The 20,106-nt window shown below is 39.4% G+C and overlaps 1 protein-coding gene across 4 annotated transcripts in view; it reads right to left on the bottom strand.

Annotated features, from left to right (window-relative positions):
- The window catches only part of lcor (ligand dependent nuclear receptor corepressor), a 59,875-nt gene that overhangs the window by 16,308 nt on the left and 23,461 nt on the right, over positions 1 to 20,106 (bottom strand). For 2 of the 4 annotated variants that reach the window (XM_081706167.1, XM_081706168.1), the window contains exons 3-6: positions 10,637 to 10,788; positions 8,992 to 9,071; positions 5,025 to 5,151; positions 2,466 to 2,813 (exon numbers count right to left, since the gene is read on the bottom strand). In XM_081706167.1, coding sequence (XP_081562293.1) covers positions 2,466 to 2,813; positions 5,025 to 5,151; positions 8,992 to 9,071; positions 10,637 to 10,706 — 625 coding nt within the window. In that variant the 5' untranslated portion in view covers positions 10,707 to 10,788. The remainder of the gene's footprint in view (positions 1 to 2,465; positions 2,814 to 5,024; positions 5,152 to 8,991; positions 9,072 to 10,636; positions 10,789 to 20,106) is intronic. The other 2 variants (XM_027010487.2, XM_027010488.2) reach the window with 1 other exon arrangement.

The raw sequence follows: 20,106 nt of genomic DNA, 5'->3' as shown, positions 1-20,106 counted from the left end.
CTGGTGTAGCACGAAACCTCATGGACCGGAGTTTCGCCAAAAAGCTGAAGATAAAGCTGATCTCATTACCGTCTCCCTTACATATGCATGTGCTTGATGGAGGATCTGTGGACTCAGGTTTTCACTCATGTCCACCTTCAAGTAGACGGAGGGCACACTGAGCACATCTTCTTTTATTTATTTTCTTCTCCCTGTCAGCCCATCACATAGATCTCTTCTGGGTATGCGCACCCAACCTTCACATATCCTGGAAGAAAAATGGCATTCTAGAGTGGGCACCCTCCTGTGATAAGCAATGCTTCCCCAAGCGGGCTGTGCCTCTCCAGTCTACATCCGTACAACAAAAACCTGGAGTACATTCAGACAGCAAAACGTTTAAACTCCACGCAGGCATGGTGGGCTCCTTTTTTCTTCCAGTTTGTTTTCCAGATCACCTTCAGACTGGGGGAGAAGAACGTGAGAGCGGACACACTCTCTAGGTAATATACTGCCAATGCACAATCCACCAATCAAGAGCCAGTGCTTTCCTCCTCTTGCTTCTTGGCAGCCGTGCGATGGGATCTGGATCACAGCTTCGAAGTGGCTAATCCCCATCCTCACTGCCTACCTTGGCTCTACGCTCCACCTAAACACCGCACAGCCCTCATCACATGGGCACACACCTCGTTAGGCACAGGCCATTCGGGGTCAACATGCAGTGCCCAACTATTGCGTGCACACTATTGGTGGTCGGTGACGCACAAGGACATTGTCAAACACGTGTAGACTGTGCAGACTGTGCCTGCAGAAAAACAACATGTACTCCGCCGGCAAGTAAGCTGCTCCCCTTACCCACTCCACAATGTCCCTGATCTTACATGGCCATCGACTTTGTAAATGACCTTCCTGTCTCTGAAGGAAACACCGTCATCCTCGTTTCAGTGGATGGATTCTCCAAAATGGTCAGGTTCATTCCTTTGAAGTCACTACCCAAAGTGTTGGAGACTGCCGATCTGCTATTTCGTCACAGCTTCAGACAGTTCTGGCTGCCTGAGGACATCATCATATATCCGCTGTCCAGATGTGGTGTCAATGCAGCAAACAGGTATGGGAGGAAACTGGCCGACGGTTGGGCTCTGCTATAACTGCCTTTAAAAAAAAGGTAGATAAAAAGCATGGAGAGACCCCACGTTACCCCACGAGACAAAGCACGGGTTGCTACAAGATGGCTGGGTGGGACCCGCAGGCAAGCTGGGTTTGAAATATGCCAGTCCATATGCAGTGCTCAGTTGGATTAATGAGGTCACTTGTAGGACAGGCTTGCCAGGGAACAGCTATGCATTGTTGGCCTTCCATGTGTTGTCCCTAAAGCCTGTGGTGGAAGGAACCCTCTCTGACAAAGAGGACCCATCGAGATCACCGCCGCCACTGCTGGAGATGGAGAGAAGACCCACCTATAAGGTGCGTGCCCTGCTTGATGCAAGACAGAGAGGCAGGTAGCTGCAGTACCTCATAGACTGAGAGGAGTACATCCTGGAGGAACGTTACAGGATAACGGCCTGGGACGCCGCACTCCAGGAGGCTGAGGGGGATCTTCCAGGGGGTTCTGGCCATACAGCAGGAGGCACATGCCAACTTCTGCACAGCAGCACCCGCCCATTCCCCCTGGACTCCTTTACCATACCCTCGCCTCTCACGCACTTTGTGCTGGCAGCATCACAGTAAATCATATACAATAACAGATACTTTTGATTTTTGACTCTCAATCTTATAATCTTGATAATTAACTTATGGTATACTTTCTTATAAAGGAAGTGACGCTTGGAAGAGTTAGGAGAACCTTTAGAACCTCACCTGAAAAATAAAAGTAATTTGGTTTCACTCTGAATAATGTCAACACAAGTTTCATTTTCACATCTTACCTTAGTTATCAGTCTAACTAATGGTGCTTAAATTAAGGGGGGCTTTATCCAGAAAATGTAGTGTCCTCATTAGGGCAATATAATGTGTCCTCATTAGGGCAATATCGTTCATCTGTGTAATCCTGAAACTTTTAACAGCATATTTTGTGCAGAATATTTCCTCACACAAAATAAACACTGTTTTGAATTATTAATTTTGAGGGTCCATCTTTTTGAACAACAAGAGCACAAAATGAGTGTAATGCAGACAAATCTGTAATGCAGACAAATTTGATTACTTAAGAGGGTTGTTCCATTTTTGTTCCCCCCCCCTTTATTTTACTTACCATTGTTAGTCATTATTATTATTATTATTATCATCATCATCATCAAGAATGACAACTATAAATAATACATTTACTCTAAATATTTAAATCATTTCAATTACAAAACAATTGTGTAACCCCAAAACTTTGACTTGTAATGGCCTGTTCAAGATTTGGTGCATTTGCATAGTCATTACGTGGAGTAAAATTGATTTTATTTGAAAGGAAAAATAAAACGAAAATCATTCAAATCATCTACCTTGGTTACAGGGCTCCACATCTGGCTTTTTAACAGTTAGGTCCAGTGGAGAATCCTGGTCAGCCATGAGCAGCTTGCTGAGGACAGGGTTCTGTGCCGAGGCAGCAGTGCTGGTCCCAGGGCCTGTACCACCAAAGAGGGCAGTGGGCGCAGTCAGGGCCAAGTCCAGCAAGGGCGCTTTGGGCAGGCTTTGGTCCTTGGTGCCGTTGAGCTGGGACTGGGGATAGGGTATATCCTGAGTTGAGCTGGTTTTTGAGGTATATTCTGCTGCGAACTGTCTGATCATTCGCTGCATTATTTCCCGTGCCACTAAAGGAATGTGGGGATCCGAGAAGCTTGGGAGGTCTGCTAAAAATGAAACCCAGAGAGCAAATGCATAAATAACTACATACTCTTGAAAAGTTTTTATGTCTTCAGAAACATGACTAGTCTAAGGCCTTTAGTCGGTTAATATGTTACAGGTTTTGAGTTTCAACATCTTTCACTACATAACAAAATTAACTATCTCCTATGTTACATATTTAGCAGAATAATGTATTGCATTTCACACATATTTCATACCAACATAAATAATGAGACACTCTCCTTGAAGGAAACAATCTTAAAAAAGGTATGACACTGATTCAAATTAAAATGTGTTTTTTGCTATTAGCACTTTTTATACAAGTCAACATTACTTCAAGCAAGCCATATCTAAATTTGAGTCCATAGCTCTCACTTGTGGTCTTTCCTTTTCAATTTCTCCCACAGAATTTTAGTGGGATTAATCAGTGAACTGGGAAGGGCATTTTAAAAGCCTGTTTCTGTGGTGAGGAATAATTATGTATCCTATTGAGGCACAAAGTCATAACACCAAAAATACACCATAAATACAACAATTAACAAGTTCCATAAACCTGGTAACCTGTCAGGAATCTGAATCTTGGGTAAGGATAAATCCTTAAACATGGCAATGATCCAAAACAAAGACAGAAATGGGTCATTGAAAACAAAATATATGCAATTTGCTCAATTCCTTAACTTAAACGCTACTGAAATTCTTCGGTTTGAGTTGAAGAACGCTGTCCACAAGAACACAACTAAAACCTTAAAAAATAAACACACAAACAAAAAACTGGAAAGGTTCTGCAAGACAAAAAAAATATTCTTATACATGTATGTAGACACACTACACATGTATGTAGACACACTAGAAATGTATGTAGGCATTCAAAAAGAATTGATAAAATGTTACTTGTATGACAATTGAGACACATAAAAATGCAATGGCAACAGACAACTAACAGTCCTTATCCAATATTACTTGGAGTCTACTATTTTACAGGTTCTTCCATTGCACTGATAGAATGTTTCTTAAAATGATATGCTAATCGTCTCTTTCTCTCTGATTCACACCTCTCTGTCTGCAACCAACTGTGGCAGCAATTTCCCTTTGTAATGATTTTTCACCAGTAGTCTAAGATATATTTTAGGATTTTAACCCATCTCGCTACTGGTCCGGATACAAATCTATAATCAGTTTTCATACAATAAAACTGAACATTCAATAAACAGCTTTATGTTCATCCACATTTTGGACTTCTAGTAGAACATGTGCACCCTCAAGGTTGAATCATGGTTACCCATTCAAAGAAAAAACAACAAACATCAGTGCTAAACAGCTGAGCAACTCTTTATGCCTACCAGTGGCTACCAGTGTATATGCTAATACAGTGTCCAATTAAACATTTCCCCCACATGCCCCCCAGGCCAGTTGATCAGTTTTACTGGCCCTGGGGAAAAACAGCAAAGTAACACTTTTCCATAAAGCTTAGGCCATTAATTGAATACACACTGTATAAGTTTAGGTTTAACACTGACATTCCTAGTTTTGATAAAAATCTTTGTTGGAGTTACAGACTGAGTTGTCTGAGGCTACAAAATCTTGATAAACATAGCCACTGCCAATGGAGAATTCTCTGACCAGGAGAGAACCACATGTATCAAAAGACGGATAAATATTTTCATCTCAGTGAGAATAAATGAAGTCTAACACATTCTCCTGATGTTCAGTGCATACCACTCAGGCTAAGGTAGGTTATTAGCATAGCATTGCAGGCTAGTTTGGTGCAGGAAAGTTACTATCTTAGCTAACTAGCTATATAGTTAAGTGTTACTTAACAAATTTCAGAAAAAGCTATGCTAGCATTTGTCTTATAAAATCCATGAATTCATCATTATGGTGAAACTAGCTTCAGCCAATTAGCATCACAGATGAACTGATTCATGGCTGTGATTGGCGGAAACACTGTAACTGGCCTGAACAGAGCACTGATTGACCAATCAACTTGCCCAGACCATTGAACCATTGCTTATGTTGAACCCTGTAAAGTAAGATCAGCTTTCATGTTTGCCACTGAACTGGTAATTTTAAAAATTAAAGTAAAATTATAATTTGCTCAGAGAGATGTGTGTACATACATAATCTATGTGTGTACATACATAATCTTTCTTCCAACCGCAAACAATTGCCTGCTTACCTATTTATTTAAGATGCGTGAGAAAATGAATACAACTTACCCCTTCTACAGAAGACAGCATTGAGGAAGTCTTCTGCTTGCCTCTCGAGTTTGTTGATATTGGGTTTCTCCTGCCTATATATGTCCACCTCTGATAAGACTTGGTTGCTCAAACCAACCAAGTTCTCCTAAAGGTGATTTTAAAAAATCTTAGTTGAAAACATTTATTATTACACTGAATTCTCTGAATAGTGTTTAATAGTCTCCTCTTAACTGAGAAAGAAAGGTTTAACATCCATAAAAAGGAATAGTGGGAAAAATCAAACAATCATGACTGAATAAAATAAATGTTTTTATTTTGGGCCAACTAAAGGGGCCAGTTGAGCCAGTGCCCAAGTGCCTATCACCACAATGCCCAAGACAGCTCAAAGACTGTGGAAGCACCACTGTTTGTGTAAAAATTATGGGAAGACCAGCCAAAAAGAGGCATTTTTGCTCAGTTTGACTGAACATAGAGCAAGTATAACACAGTCCTATCTTTGAAATACACATGTACAAGGGTTCCCAGTAATAAGCTAGGTTGCTACGTATCTAAGTGATTAGCAGTGAAGATGGCAAGAAACACATTGTTGTCCATGAAAAGTCATCACTACTGTCCCTTTAATCACAAAATTAGATAAGCAGTTTTAAGGGGGCACCGTATTCAAGTAGATTTTTCTTACAAACTTTGGATGCTGATTATGTTGGAGATATTTTAAACATTTAAGATAGCTAGTTAGCTAGTTAACCTGTAATGTGAGGGATTCATAATTTTGCTCATCATCATTGAAACAACACTAGCTTGTAACATGTTCCACTTTGGCCAACATTAACAACCTTACTTGGATTGGATTATTGTAAATGTGCACAAACAAGGTATGCAAGAGATTTTATATTTATTATTGGCTGTAGCTATAAGGGGCTATAACAGTTACACAAAAGTAATGAGAGGAGCCATCCCTTTTAAAACTACATTTGTTTAGTATCGCCAAAACTGCAATGTTATTTCTGTAGAATCTTTTATGTTCAGTACAGTAAAGCTCAGTGCAGAATGTTTTCCCTGGCTACACATAGCTTGCATTGGAATGCTGTTAAGCAGCATTGACTATTGACTATACTTTACCTTAGCAAGCTAAATATGGTTAATCAGCAGCCATGTGTTACTGCGGTTTTTATATTAAAAAGCCAGCCATGTATTGGTGCAGTATTTATCTTATAAAGATTTTTTTTAAAAGAAACCTCAGCCCAAAGGTTTTATGTCAGACAAAGTAATCTAAGAAGACAAAGTAACCCAAGAAGACAATCAGCTCTCAAAAGTGAGGATTTATTACAATAGCAGTTAAAAAGAATCTCAAATCTTGTTTCCTGTATGATTATTTATACACACAAAACAATGTAATGAAACAAAGAAAAAAGTGCTTAATTTGTAGATCCTTTTCACTATCTTTCTCACTGAGCTAGCTAATAAGCTTTACACAGTATGAAAACATAAATCTTCTAAGCAACTGCAAAAATGAGCCACTGTTTTATTATTGATATTATAATCAGTAACTTCCTTCTCATTGATGAAATGCACTTAAACAGTGTTCACTGTGCTTTTCTCAACCATTGGGAATGCTGGGAAGAGTCAGCAGCAATTTCATTGGTCAAAATCCTGATTAGCTGATGACTTCTGGCAGTGTAGAAGTAATGAAAATGGAAATGTTGAATGAGCACATAGGATAAATCTGAATGCACAAACAGCCTCCCCAAACAAAAGCGCAGTGGGTCTGGCAGATCTGGGTAGGAGCAGGATGTATCACAGAGTGTACATACAGTTGTATGATGCATTGCAAGATAAATCTTAATGAGACCAGGGTAAATGTGAGTGAGCACATGTGTTTTGCATGATGGCAAAGAAAATGTGTGAGATCTTGGTCAATCATGCTCACATTTTTAAAATGTGCGCTCAGTTTTAGGCTCCAATGTTAAATATTTTTGCACTTTAAAACAATTTTCACTTTTTTAATAATAGGTTACATTTGGGTATAATTATAATCATGAAATACTTGAGTGTGAGTGAGCTTGGAGTAATAAACAAATGTTACATAAATCATTTATTTTTTATTTTTTTACTGAAACACATACATAACCAATTGCAAATGAAAATGACATGAGCACAGTATGGGTTTTTGGTCTTCACTGGTTAATCAGTGAAGCTGAATGAGGAACACGTTCATGCACAAGGAGACAAATTACAAGAGGTACATATGTAGACCACAGTACAAACACCATCAAAACATAAGCAAGGCCCAACATACGTCAAAGACATAGTATGACATCCAGGGTTAAAAATGTAATTCCAAACCTAAGTGTCATACTAAATTGATTGTCATGTTACAATCTCTAGACATACACAACTCAGTCACCTTTTCATTAGTACTGACTACAAAAATCAATGCAGACAATGTGTTATTTGGGTAGCAGACCACTGTCATTGTGACACTGACATGATTATGCAAACATATATAATTAACTTTTGTGTCAGAATCACTAGTTGACTTTTGAGCATTTCCTGTGTTTTTAAATGTTGTTGAGTTTCTAGATGTTCGGCTCCTCTAACAGTTTTCAGTAAGACCAGGTTTCAGTGTTTTACCCCAAAAAGGAGCATTACCTTCAGATTGACAGGTTGAATATTGGTCTATGTTACACTGAAATTACTGTTGCTTAAATATGAAGCCTTCTTTGCTGCATTAATCAACACCATATTTCTTGGTAAATAGCATGTAAAGAATTCGGTATTATTTTGATGGTATGAGCTCAGCTCACATGTATAGCAAGATATGAAGGTCAGGGTCCAGAGAAGCTTCTGTAAAAAGCACTTCTCACATAGAAAATATGCTAAGCAACTAATGCGCACATTGTTGCCATATACCAACAGACAACTTTGTATCCAATACTGGCTAGCTACTTTGTCATCACACTTTCTTTCCAGACACAGCCTAATTGTGGTGATGAGGAAGCAGCTTACTTTACTGCCAGTAATTTTACATTTCATATTAAACCTTACATACATATTTGTATTATGCATTTTATAAGTAATTAAACTTAGCCTCTTATATTCACTTCGTAATTTTTTCAACTGTTACTGTTGCCCTCTGTGCAATATTCTCTTCTCACTATGACTGAGTTTCTGATAAACCATTTGAACATGTCAAAATTCCATCCTGCTAAAAGCAAAGTAGTTTGCTGTATTGTTTTTTAATGAATGATTGCTTTCTGACCATCTTGTAACCACTTCTCACAAGATTTGATAATGTCATTTTGAACGTGTCAGTTTTCTCCTAAAGTAATGAAGACTAATTTACAGACCTTTATGTTTCTCTGTCCAATTTTGTAGAATGTAAATTTAAGTCAATTACCCTAGGGACCATGACCAATGGGAGCCCTATAAAATGTAATTGTTATTGCAGCCTTTTGTGAAGTGTTTATTGTGGAAATCCATGTCACAATGGCCCAAAAAAAATGGCAGTCGTGGCAGTAGTAGCTCAGTGGTTAAGGTACTTGACTAGTAATTGGAAGGTTGCCCGTTGAAGCCCCAGCACCAGGTTGCCATTATTGGGTCCCTGACCAAAGCCCTTAACCCTCATTTGCTCAAGTTGTACTAAGTCATGTTTATAAGTTGCTTCGGATAAAAGTGTCAGATGAATGCTGCAAATGTAAAAAAATGACATATTGTGCAGCCCTAGTAGCAATTGCTGAGCTAGTACTAGTTTATCAGGTACAGCAAGTGTTACTAGGGTTTGTACACATGTCAGTGTTGCTGCTATGAGTTGAGAGTGGTCTTCTACCCCAAATTATGCAGCCATCAGCAAATCTGTTCAAAAACTGACCACCAGTCAAAGGCAAGAAGCTGGCTAACACCAATTGACCCATATGGTAGAATTAAAAATCTGAAAAGCTATACTGATAAGGACACCAAGGAAATGCCAGAAAGAAAAATCAGTTACCTTCACTTTCTCTCGTCTTAAGCAGCAGAAGAGACAATTTTCATCAAATGACCAATCTGAAACCCCCTTTGGCTCACAATCTGCAGGGACGGGGTGGGGGGGGAGAGAGAAAGAGAATCTTATGGCTGGGCATAGTAACATACCCTCATATCTTAAAATCTCTACAAATGTTATTGCTTAAGAAAAGGACATTAATAATAAAATATCAACCGTTAAATAATTTTATTTCAATAAGGTATGTCGAAACCAATAACATAAAAAGGCTTAAAAACGTAAAAGCTCAGCGGCAATAATAATTTACTGGTATTAAGTATCTTAAGATCTTGAGTCATCAATATAATGAAGCAGCAACCTGCTAACTATTATTTCAGTATAATATGTTGACTTAGTATTTCTTTATTTTACATTAATATTTGTTAATATTGTTATTTTAACATATCACAAAAACTGGTAACTATAATGTGAGATGATGAAACATTGTCACTTGTCAGGCATACTCCTAAACATCTTTTTAACTTCTGACATATGTTATTGTAAATTGCATTTTCCAAATGGTACTTTGATAAAGTACCTCTGAAAAAGTTATCCTACTTACATACACTATCCTTGAGGAACTGTGTCCTCTCTCTACTCCACAAAACAAAGATAAAATTGATCCGGGTCTTTTTGTAATCATCGAGGACTTGGTCAAAAAACAAAAATACATTTAATGACATCAAACCTAAGCGCTATAAAGTGTAACCATTAGCTCCCTCCATCCTCTTCACCTACACCTCAGAACTGACCACAAAGCCCACATGGTCGATATGCCAGAGCAGAGGCAGAGTCTATTTAGCAGTCTAGCATGCTGACGATGTCACAAGCATTAGAACCAGAGAAGACATAAGCTTCACAGTTTCACCTACATAAAGTTTTGCCTAACCAATTTTGTGAATATACTAGACAGTATAAATCTGGACTGTCAGACGTAGACTGACCTCATCAGTGCTGACATGAGTGTATGACACCGTGCTGTCAATATTAAATGTGGGCATATTCAACTATTTTATATTCAACTATTCAACTATACAATCCACTAGCAGTGAAGCAGAGTTGCGGAGAAAAAATATATTTTACATTTTATAAATGTTGTTTATTTTGCCTTTATTTGTTTATATTTGTTTATATTACTGCTTGTACAGTGTGCAATGCATGTTACCTATTGCTTATTATTTTCTTTTCTTTATTACTTTTTTCTTTATTTACTCATATATTTAAGTTTTTCCCTCTTATTAGTTGGCTAACTCATTGTGCGCTTTTCAACATATCCACTCCATTAAACCATCTTTGACTAAATGAACCCAAATTAATAAGTGTTATAATTTTGCTAGATCTGTATCTCAAATGAGCAAGCTAGGTAGCTAGCTATCAAACAGATAATAGGCAAACATCAATGAGATTTATATATTATTAACATTAATATTATGTTACCAGACACTAAGGGTCTGTTTACACCTTGCATTAATGTTTCATATCCGGATAGTATCTGGATATACTTTGGCTGTGTTCAGTTTACATGTCTCACTAAAATACATCCTCAGATGAGATCTGATTTTACTCTCCTGCATAAAAAGCACAGCAAAACAATTCTTCATGTCCATTTTACCTCTTTTTGGTTTCTCACAGTGCATTATATGCTGCCAAATGGTGTGTCTGTGTGGGGGGGAGAATGACATTTAAAGCAGCCAGCAAATCATCTGTTGGTGGAGGAGAAGGATGGTCTTGCAGCTTCTGTCATTTCTGCAGTGGTCAGTGTCACTATTGTCATTTTGTGCAAAAAAGGACATTTTGGGAACGAAAGAAAAGTCAGGACTAGTGGTAAAGAATTCATTGATACACAATACCTTCCATTCCTTCACATATGACACCAGACATTGAATTTAATTTGTGAGAAAATATCCTCTCAGCTGTTGTCAGACATATTTCCATTTGTAAATGTATGTGGATATTGAAAAACACATTCCATTTACGCTTGCATTAAATGTGGTGAAGATTTGCCTCTGACCACCTCCGAATGTTGTCTGAGTGATCTGATTATAATCACAATGTATCCTGGGGGTGTTAACACCTGGCTTTTCATGTAGCCAAATGAAATCCAAATATGATCTGATCACCCAAAATGCATGTAATGTAAGGTGTAAACAGCCTGTCTAAGAGCTATGTGCTAAAGAAAAACATAATTGCTGAGAGATTTTATTTTTACCATGTCAGATGATAAAGCCAAACAGCAACGCAGAACAGCGTGCGACTTCTCAGTGGTTCATGTATTAGAATGAAAACTAAGACAAAAAACTAATTGCAGAATACAGAAAAATATAGTTTTTCAGTTTCAATTATTAAATATCATTATAAAAAAAAAAAAGTTACTTTAGTTACTTAACATTTGACATAATTTAGATGATAACTCGGATCAATTATGCTAGACACAACACAGCTTGACTACTGCCAGCCCTGTTAAATCTAAACATTTCTTAAACCATACCTTTCCAGTAACGTGAACTAGGCTAAAAGGTCTCAACAGAGCTTGATTACTGCCAGCCCTATTAAATCTAAATTAATTAAATTGTCCTACTCAGTAAGGCACCCACTGCGAACCCTGTTGAAAGAGCTCTGGTTATAGGACCCTATTTTGCAACACGTGAAATGAGCTAGTAGTAAACTGTATACCGGGGGCCAGGCTGCTGGACATTGCATGTAGGAGCTGTAGTGAAGACAGATTAATAATGATTCCACTTGAGATGTTCTAACCTGGCCAAATGAGGGGCTCTCCTCCATTTCTGGGCCACAGTCCAGACCTGGGACATGCTGGTGCCTGGAGGATTAGCAACAAAGCCATAAAATGGCCCAGCTACATATACAGCATTTAGCTGACGCTTTTATCCAAAGCAACTTAGAATTATGACTGAGTACAACTTGAGCAATTGAGGGTTAAGGGCCTTACTCAGGGGCAGTGCTTGAACCAGCAACCTTCTGAGTACCAGTCAAGTACTTTATCCACTGAGCTACCATTGCCCACAGCTATCAAGATGGCCTTGTCCCTGACAAGCCCCCTTCTCTCTAATGGTCACAAACTGATGGACAGTAAGGTGAAAGGCTCTTACCAGCCTGGGTATAGTAAGGAAGACCATAAATTCCCTCAAATTCCTACCAGAACAAGTAACCTTGCTCACCGCACATATTCACAAAGTAACAACATACCATTTAATCTACTATGATGTCAAATAATCAACCAATAATGTATGGTGATTTTAATATAATTTCCCAATTTTGATGCGTGCTCCTGTTGTTTTATAAATACCTGCTGTCGTATTATTCTTATTATTATGTTCATTACTTGTCCTTCATTAACTCATATTATTCACTGATATTACCTTATCTGTATGTTGCTTACTTCATGAATATTGTAAACAAATTGTTATTCAATCCTAGTTGTGTTAGACGTTTGTAACATCTATAAACCAGGAAAGTAATTAAAGTGATTATCAAAATGCTCTACCCTCATTCTGTAGTAGTAGTAGTAGTATCCCTTTATTGCTTTATTTCCTTATTTTCTTTATAATTGATTCTTGATACATCCTATGCATTCCTGTATCTCTTAAATTATTTTCCCCCGTTCACGAACAGAGGCTATTGAATATGCATGACCTAGGCAGGCCTGGTTTCTTCCAAAAGATAATTGACAATTTCTACCTCCTCAGTTGAGAGGTGAGGAGAGGAGTCTGTCGAGTTGGCAGACTAGTAGGGTCCGAGGTGTGAACTGCCACTGAAACGGGGGGGTGCAACCCCCCTCCTCCACTAAACTTCGCCGAAGACATTTTTTTGCTTCTTTTTATTCGTTTCTTAAACAAGTCAATAACCTCTCGATAAGCAGGTAAAAATACTGAGTTGTCTTTGTTTACAATATTTTAATTGGATGTTGTATCTTCTGTTATTACCTTATTTATTTATTTTTGTTAGTGTATATTTGTTGTAATTGGCCCATCATGGCTCTTATTGAACATACCTGTCTGGACGAGACTGGAAATTCCAATACACTGCCCACTTTAATTTCGGAAAAGGTCTGCCTGCGAAGACCTATGTGATTCTCACTAGAGCCATATCCTAAGGTCTTCTCTCCTGATCCTCCTATTAGACTGTAGGCATATTTTTATTACGAATTTGTTGGTAACTTTCCTTTGTTGGCCTTGATCGATAAGTAGATTACCCAGTTGATTCTGCCAATAGATTGAATTTCTCTAATTATTTTTTAAATGATTTATTTTTTGAAAAACATTTTAATTGTCTTCTAGTCCTTTTAGCTTTCGAGTTATTTTAATTAATCTAGTTCCCTGTATCCACCACAATTTTGTTTGTGTTAACCTTAGCTTGTTTACATTGTTATGCTTGTGATTATAATGATTCTAGTGAACTAGCCACTACTGGTCATTAATAGAGTCTTAGTCACTAATTGCAGTGCATGTTTTCTTATCTTGGCTTAGTCATTAATACACTAATTAAAATTAATACATTTTCCCTGTTAATTAGTGTGGTGCTGCAATTAAATTTAACAACTGTAACTGACAATTCATTAAAAGTACAAAATTCACTACATAGCTAACGATATACACCTTCGCCAGTTAGAAATTACTAAAAATAATATTGCAGAGGTGTGTCAATTAGCAAAGGTGATGTCTGATGCTGTAGTATGCTCTGGTCTCATACCAAAGCGGTGCACCGATATAACGTACAGCTGGTTATCTTCACTGAACTGCAGGCTGTCCAAGTGGTGCTCACAAAACAGTGTGGGGATTATAGATAATTGGACCACATTCGAGGGCAAGCCTGGCCTTTTAGGGCATGATGGTATCCATCCTACCAAGGAGGGTGTTGCTTTCCTTTCCTATAACATAAGCCACAATCTTATGACAGACCTAACAGAAACATGGATGAAGCAAAATGAGTAGCTTTAAATGAAACGTGTCATTCTGGGTACAGTTACATACACCACCCTCATCTAACTGGACATGGAGGCGGCACATTAGGCATAAACCAGAAAGCTGGTTAAGATTTTGAGTCCTTTGAAATACATTTTTACTAGCATAAATTATGTAGCCAGCGATAAGAAGCCCACCCAGCCTCTTCCACAAATCGGCATCTACAGGCCACCAGGACCCTATTCTGAATTTATTAACAAGTTTGAAATTTTCTCTCTAAACTAGTCACTCTAGTAGAAAGAGCCATTATTGGTGATTTCAATATTCACCTAGAGATCAGCCTTTAGTTCTATATAAGAATCAATTAGTTTCACCCAATGTATAAGAGAACCCACACACTCTGGTGGACATATGCTTGATTTAGTTCTGACATACGGTGTAGACATAGAGATCAAATTCATACTACCCCAGTCTGATGCCATCTCAGACCATTCCCTCATTTCATTTAAACTACATATAAGCCACAGTATAGTAACCCCATCTCGCTACTACACCAGACGCATGATCACGTCAGCCACTGCATCAAGATTTATTGCAAATCTCCCAGACTTATCATTTGTGACTGGGATACCCTCAAACTCCATGGAACTTGATCAAATGACTGACTGTTTAGAATTAGTATTCCGCTGCACACTTAATGATGTTACTCCACTTAAGAATATAAAAATTAGGGGCAAATTATTACCTTGGTATAATGATCACATTCGAAATTTAAAACAAAACACTTGAAAAATACAAAGTAAATGACACCGCACTAAACTTGTAGCCTTCCAACTTACATGGAAGGAGAGCCTTCTTAAGTATAAGGAACTTATTACCGCTCAAACAGCTTATATCTTGACCCTTATAGAAAATAACAAAAATAATCAGAGATTTCTAATTGGTACAACTGCATATCTAACTAGGAATAAAACTGACACCAGTGCTCAGATTACAATATCACAGTAGTAAGGAGTTCATGATTTTCTTCCAATGAGAAAATTAAGCACATTAGAAATAACATTCAGAGCATGACATCAGTTAGATAGAGATCAGAGCCACGAATCCAAAAAAGACTAGAATCCTCTATATCTATCCAAGACCCAGAACTTACATCTCTGATCTCACGCTCAAAATCCTCCACTTGCTTACTAGATTCACTGCCCACAAACCTTAAGGAATTCCTACCTGTAAGTAATTGAACCTTTACTAAATTTTATAAACTCCTCCTTGAACATTGGCTACATACCTATATCATTCAAATTAGCAGTAATCAGACCACTTATCAAAAAACTAACATCGACCCATGACAGGTGTCAAACTACAGGCCGACCTCAAACCTTTCAATTATTTCCAAGGTCCTAGAAAAAGCTGTAGCTCAGCAACTGAGCTTAAACCTGAATCAGAACAAGACACACAAAGTCTTTCAAATCAGGCCTCATCATAGTATAGAGACAGCACTGATTAAAGCAGTTAACAGCCTGTTGTTGGTTTCTGACCAGGGTTATGACTCCTTGCTTATATTGTTTGATCTGAGTGCAGCATGTGACACTACAGATCACAACATTTTACTAGATAGACTCAAAAATGTTGTTGGAATTAGGGGAACAGCCCTTTCCTAGTTTAAATCTTATCTAGCCGGTCGCTACCAGTTTGTTAACATAAATGGAGACTTCTCAGCATACAAGGTTAGATATGATGTCCCACAAGGATCTGTTCTAGGGCCTATGCTTTTTTTATATATATGCTACCTCTAAGTGACATTGTATGTAAACACTAGTTTCCACTGCTACACTGATGAAACAGCTATATGTCTTAGCCAAACTAGAAGACATATCATCTTAGTATTATTGATGAATACAAAAAGGATGTCAGACACTGGATGTTGAGAAACTTTCTCTCACTTAATCCTGACAAAACAGAGGTGCATCTATTAGGCCCAGAAACAGCTAGGTCCTCACTCTCTAATTACTCAATGAACCTCAATCACATCTTTTGTAAGAGTTAAAGATGTTGGAGTAATTGTGGATCCCAGTCTCTCATTTGAAACTAATGTAAATAGTGCACAACTCTCAGAGGAGTTCAAAGACAGAGAAAATTAAGATAAACAGATGGTGCTTTCACCCTGCCACTCTCAAACATTCGGTCATGTTTGTTGATGGTGGAGCAGTGGGGCTCTGATGTCTCAGGAAGCCCTCATATTTCTGCTACCTTATGGCTTTCCTTTGTAGCTAAGGTGTTAAAGCTAGTTCAGCAATTTGTTTCTTTTCTCCAGAGAACTTCTACTCTTCTTATAACTTCTACTCTTCTTTCTTTTCTGATGCTCAAACTAGAAGGGGTATTTTTGCTTGTCTTCCCTTTAGACCAGCCTGAACACCATGGACTTTCCTGCTGTACCTGACTGGCTTTAGTGCATGTTCCACCTTCTCTTCTTTACTGAAGAGCCAATCACCTTCACGATGGCATCGGTGAGGTTAGCTGCCGTCACGACTGCTCCAACCACACTTTGCACTTTTTTTTTGCTTTTTTATTTTGCAAATTTTCGCAATTAAAATTTTTTTCTCTTCACCACAATGTCATCTCATACAACAGAGAGGCTCTTGGTTCTATTGTTTTACAAAACACTCACCTCAAGCCATTTCTAACCTCGGACCCAAGCTGGCTGAGTGAGATCCTGAGGGAGAACAAAGGAAACGCGAGGAAAAGGCCTTGAGGAAAGTGAGCCAGCGTGAGGAACAGGCTGAGGGCTCGGGCCCACCGAGCTCCCTTACCTAGCATCCTGCTAGCCAATGTCCAGTCTCTGGATAACAAGCTTGATGACCTCTGGGCCAGGAGAAAGTTCCAGAGGGACATTTGGGACTACAATTTCCTCTGCTTCACTGAGTCATGGCTGAACCCAGCGGTAACAACCCAAGCTATCCAGCCAGCCGAGTTCTTCTCGGTACACCACATGGACAGGACGGCAGAATCAGGGAAGTCGAAAGGTGGTGGGGTGTGCGTGACGGTAAACAACAGCTGGTGTAACAATGCTAATGTGATTTCTCTTGCCTGCCCTTGCTCACTCAACCTGAAGCTGCTTGGCCTCAAGTTTCGTCCTTTTTACCTTCCTCGTGAGTTCACCTCAGTCATCGTCAATACTGTGTACATTCCACCTCAGGCTAACACGGACACCGCACTGTATGAACTTCATGAGGCTCTCACAGTTTCAGTTACATCACCAGGATACTGCACTTATTGTGTTTGGGGATTTCAACCGCGCTAACCTCAAGCATGCAGTGCGCAAATTTTATCAGCACATAACCTTCCCCACCAGGGGAAATAGGACACTAGATCACTGCTACACCCCATTCAAAGACAGTTATAAAGCACTAGCTGATCCACCTTTTGGTAAGTTGGCCCACACCGCCATCTTCCTCATACCAAAATATAAACAAAGGCTGAAACGGGAAACTCTGGTTCAGAGGGAGGTTGCGTGCTTGAGAGACTAATCGGCGGCTGCTCTGTAGGGCGCTCCGGATGACACAGACTGGGAAATGACGCAGACTGGGACAGTACAAGTCTGCGGCATACGGAGTGCACAGGGCGGTCAAAGAGGCAAAGCGGCACTACAGGAAGAAACTAGAGTCACAGAATGGCTCCAGAACCCTGTGGTAGGGACTACGGAGGATTACAGACTACAGGAGCCCACCCTCCGGACTGATGAGCACGGATGAGTCTCCTGATGAAGTGCTTTGAAAAGCTGGTCAGAGACCTCTTCACTGCCAGCCTCCACTGACCCACTGCATTTCGGCACAACCGCTCCACTGACAATGCAATTGTACATCTGCTTCACACCACACTGACCCACCTGGACAAAGGGAGGGGTAATTATGATAAAATGGTGTTTGATGACTACAGTTCAGCATTTAACACTATTGTCCCCATCCAGAATCACCACAAAGTTGGAGATCCATACACACAGGTATGGATGCAGTCCCAGATCCTCCAACTTCCTAACAGACAGACCACAATCAGTACGGGTGGGCAACTGCATCTCATCCACCCTCACCCTCAGGACTGGAGCCCCCCAGGGTTGTGTCCCAAGAGCCCTGCTTTACTCACTGTACACCTACAACTGCGTGACCACTTCCAGCTCTACCAACATCGTCAAGTTTGCTGACAATACCGCCATCATGGGCGTGATCTTGGGCAATAACGAGAGGGCCTACCAAGATGAGATTAAACACATGGAGAACTGGTGCCAGGAAAATAATCTCCTCCTAAACGTTAGCAAGACAAAGGAGCTGATTGTGGACTGCAGCAACAAGCAGGAACGGCACTATCAACCTCTTAAGATCAACGGAACCATGGTGGAAAGAGTAGACAGTTTCAGGCTTGTCAGCGTCTTTACCACCTCAGATGCCTAAGAGACTTCAGACTGCCCTCCAAGGTGCTGCAGAACTTCTATACCTGCACTATTGAGAGCATCCTCACGGGGAACATCACAGTCTGGTTTGGGAACAGCACCAATCAGGACAGACAAGCTCTCCAGGGGGTGGTGCATTCAGCAGCGCGCATCACTCATACGGAACTTCCTGACCTGCAGACCATCTATTGTAAGTGGTGCTAGACCAAGGCCAGTAGGATTGTGAAGGACCCTACCCATCCTGATAATAGGCTCTTCTCTCTTTCGCTCCCTGAAGACTAACACGGAAAGACTGAGGAGGAGCTTCTTCCCACAGGCCATTCGGGCTCTGAACCAGGGCAACTGATGGGACTACTCTTCATTCACTGGATTCCCCCACTGGTCTAGACCATTGTTCACTATAACATCATACACAGTTTTACACACCCATATTTTGCTATTTGTACTGCGCCATATTGCACCTTCACCCTGAGCTACATAATTGAATAGTTGTACATTTATATATAATCATACTTGTGTTCATACATTCCCTTTAGATTTATTTATTCATCCATATTCACATTTATCTATTTTTTTGCCCCCAGACAAATTCTGTTTTATAGCTTAGACTTTATTTTACTTCCTTTACAAATACATTTTAGGATCTATTTCAGTTTAACCTTATATTACCTGTCACGGAATGCTTGCCTCCCCAGAGTCACGTGGTTTGGCCTGCCATATGCAGTGGGAGGGAGGTTTTGTTTGTAACCACACCTGCACACACCTGCACCTTGTTCGTCTAAATGTATATAAACCCGTGTCAAAGTGTGCAGGGTGTTGGTTATCGTAGGCGTAATGTGTGGATGTTTCGTGTTAATGTAAAATGTACTCTTGTTTCTTGTATCTGTCTAACGTTAACCATTTCATGTTCCTCGTGTGTGAATCTTGTGAGTGCCGTTAGTGTCATATGTTAATAAATGTATGTCCCAGTCAGTGAAGTCTTATCTATATATTTTTCTGTGTCTCTCCTCGGTTTATGGGCAGAGCCATCACCAAAGGCCATTTATACTGTGTATGACTATGTATGCGACAAATAAACATTTATTTGATTTGATTTGAACACCGCCATCGGCTTTTCTGATAGATTGTGGTTAACGGTTTCCTGTGCAGACTCTGAATTAAACTACTAATTGTTTTTTTACTGAATAATCTGTGTACCTCCTACCAAATATTCGTTAGTCCTTTCTTTTAGCTCATAAGCTACTCTTGTAAGTTTTATAGCAAATTATTTACAAGCTGTGGTTACAAAGCAAAAGCAACTTTATTGATTATGTGATATTAAGTTTCGGTTTCCCTTGCTATCAGGGAGTGTTACCTTGGCTTGCTCATTAGGGGCCAAGACCAAGCTCGCACAAGTTTCTGAATTTCAGTAAAGCCGATTTGTGACATGCTGTATAAAAAGCTCTACACAAATGAATCTGATCTGAATTGAAAACACTGTATTCCAACATAAAGGCATTACACCAACAGCCAAACATAGTGTTGGCTGTGTGATTGTCTGCGGATACTTTGCTGCTTCAGGGCTTGGATTTGTCATATTTGGCAAAACGAAAACCGTACCTTTGGCAAAACCACAAATTCTACTCTCTAACAGAAAATTCTGCAGGAAAATGCCAGGTCCATAATCTCAAGATCAAGCAACAGTGGCTTTTGTAACACAATCCAAATCACAAAAGCAAG

This window comes from Electrophorus electricus, chromosome 23 (assembly GCF_041902795.1).
Source record: "Electrophorus electricus isolate QZ-2024a chromosome 23, ASM4190279v1, whole genome shotgun sequence".
NCBI lineage: Eukaryota > Metazoa > Chordata > Actinopteri > Gymnotiformes > Gymnotidae > Electrophorus > Electrophorus electricus.
This window is presented reverse-complemented; position numbering and strand designations above follow the sequence as displayed.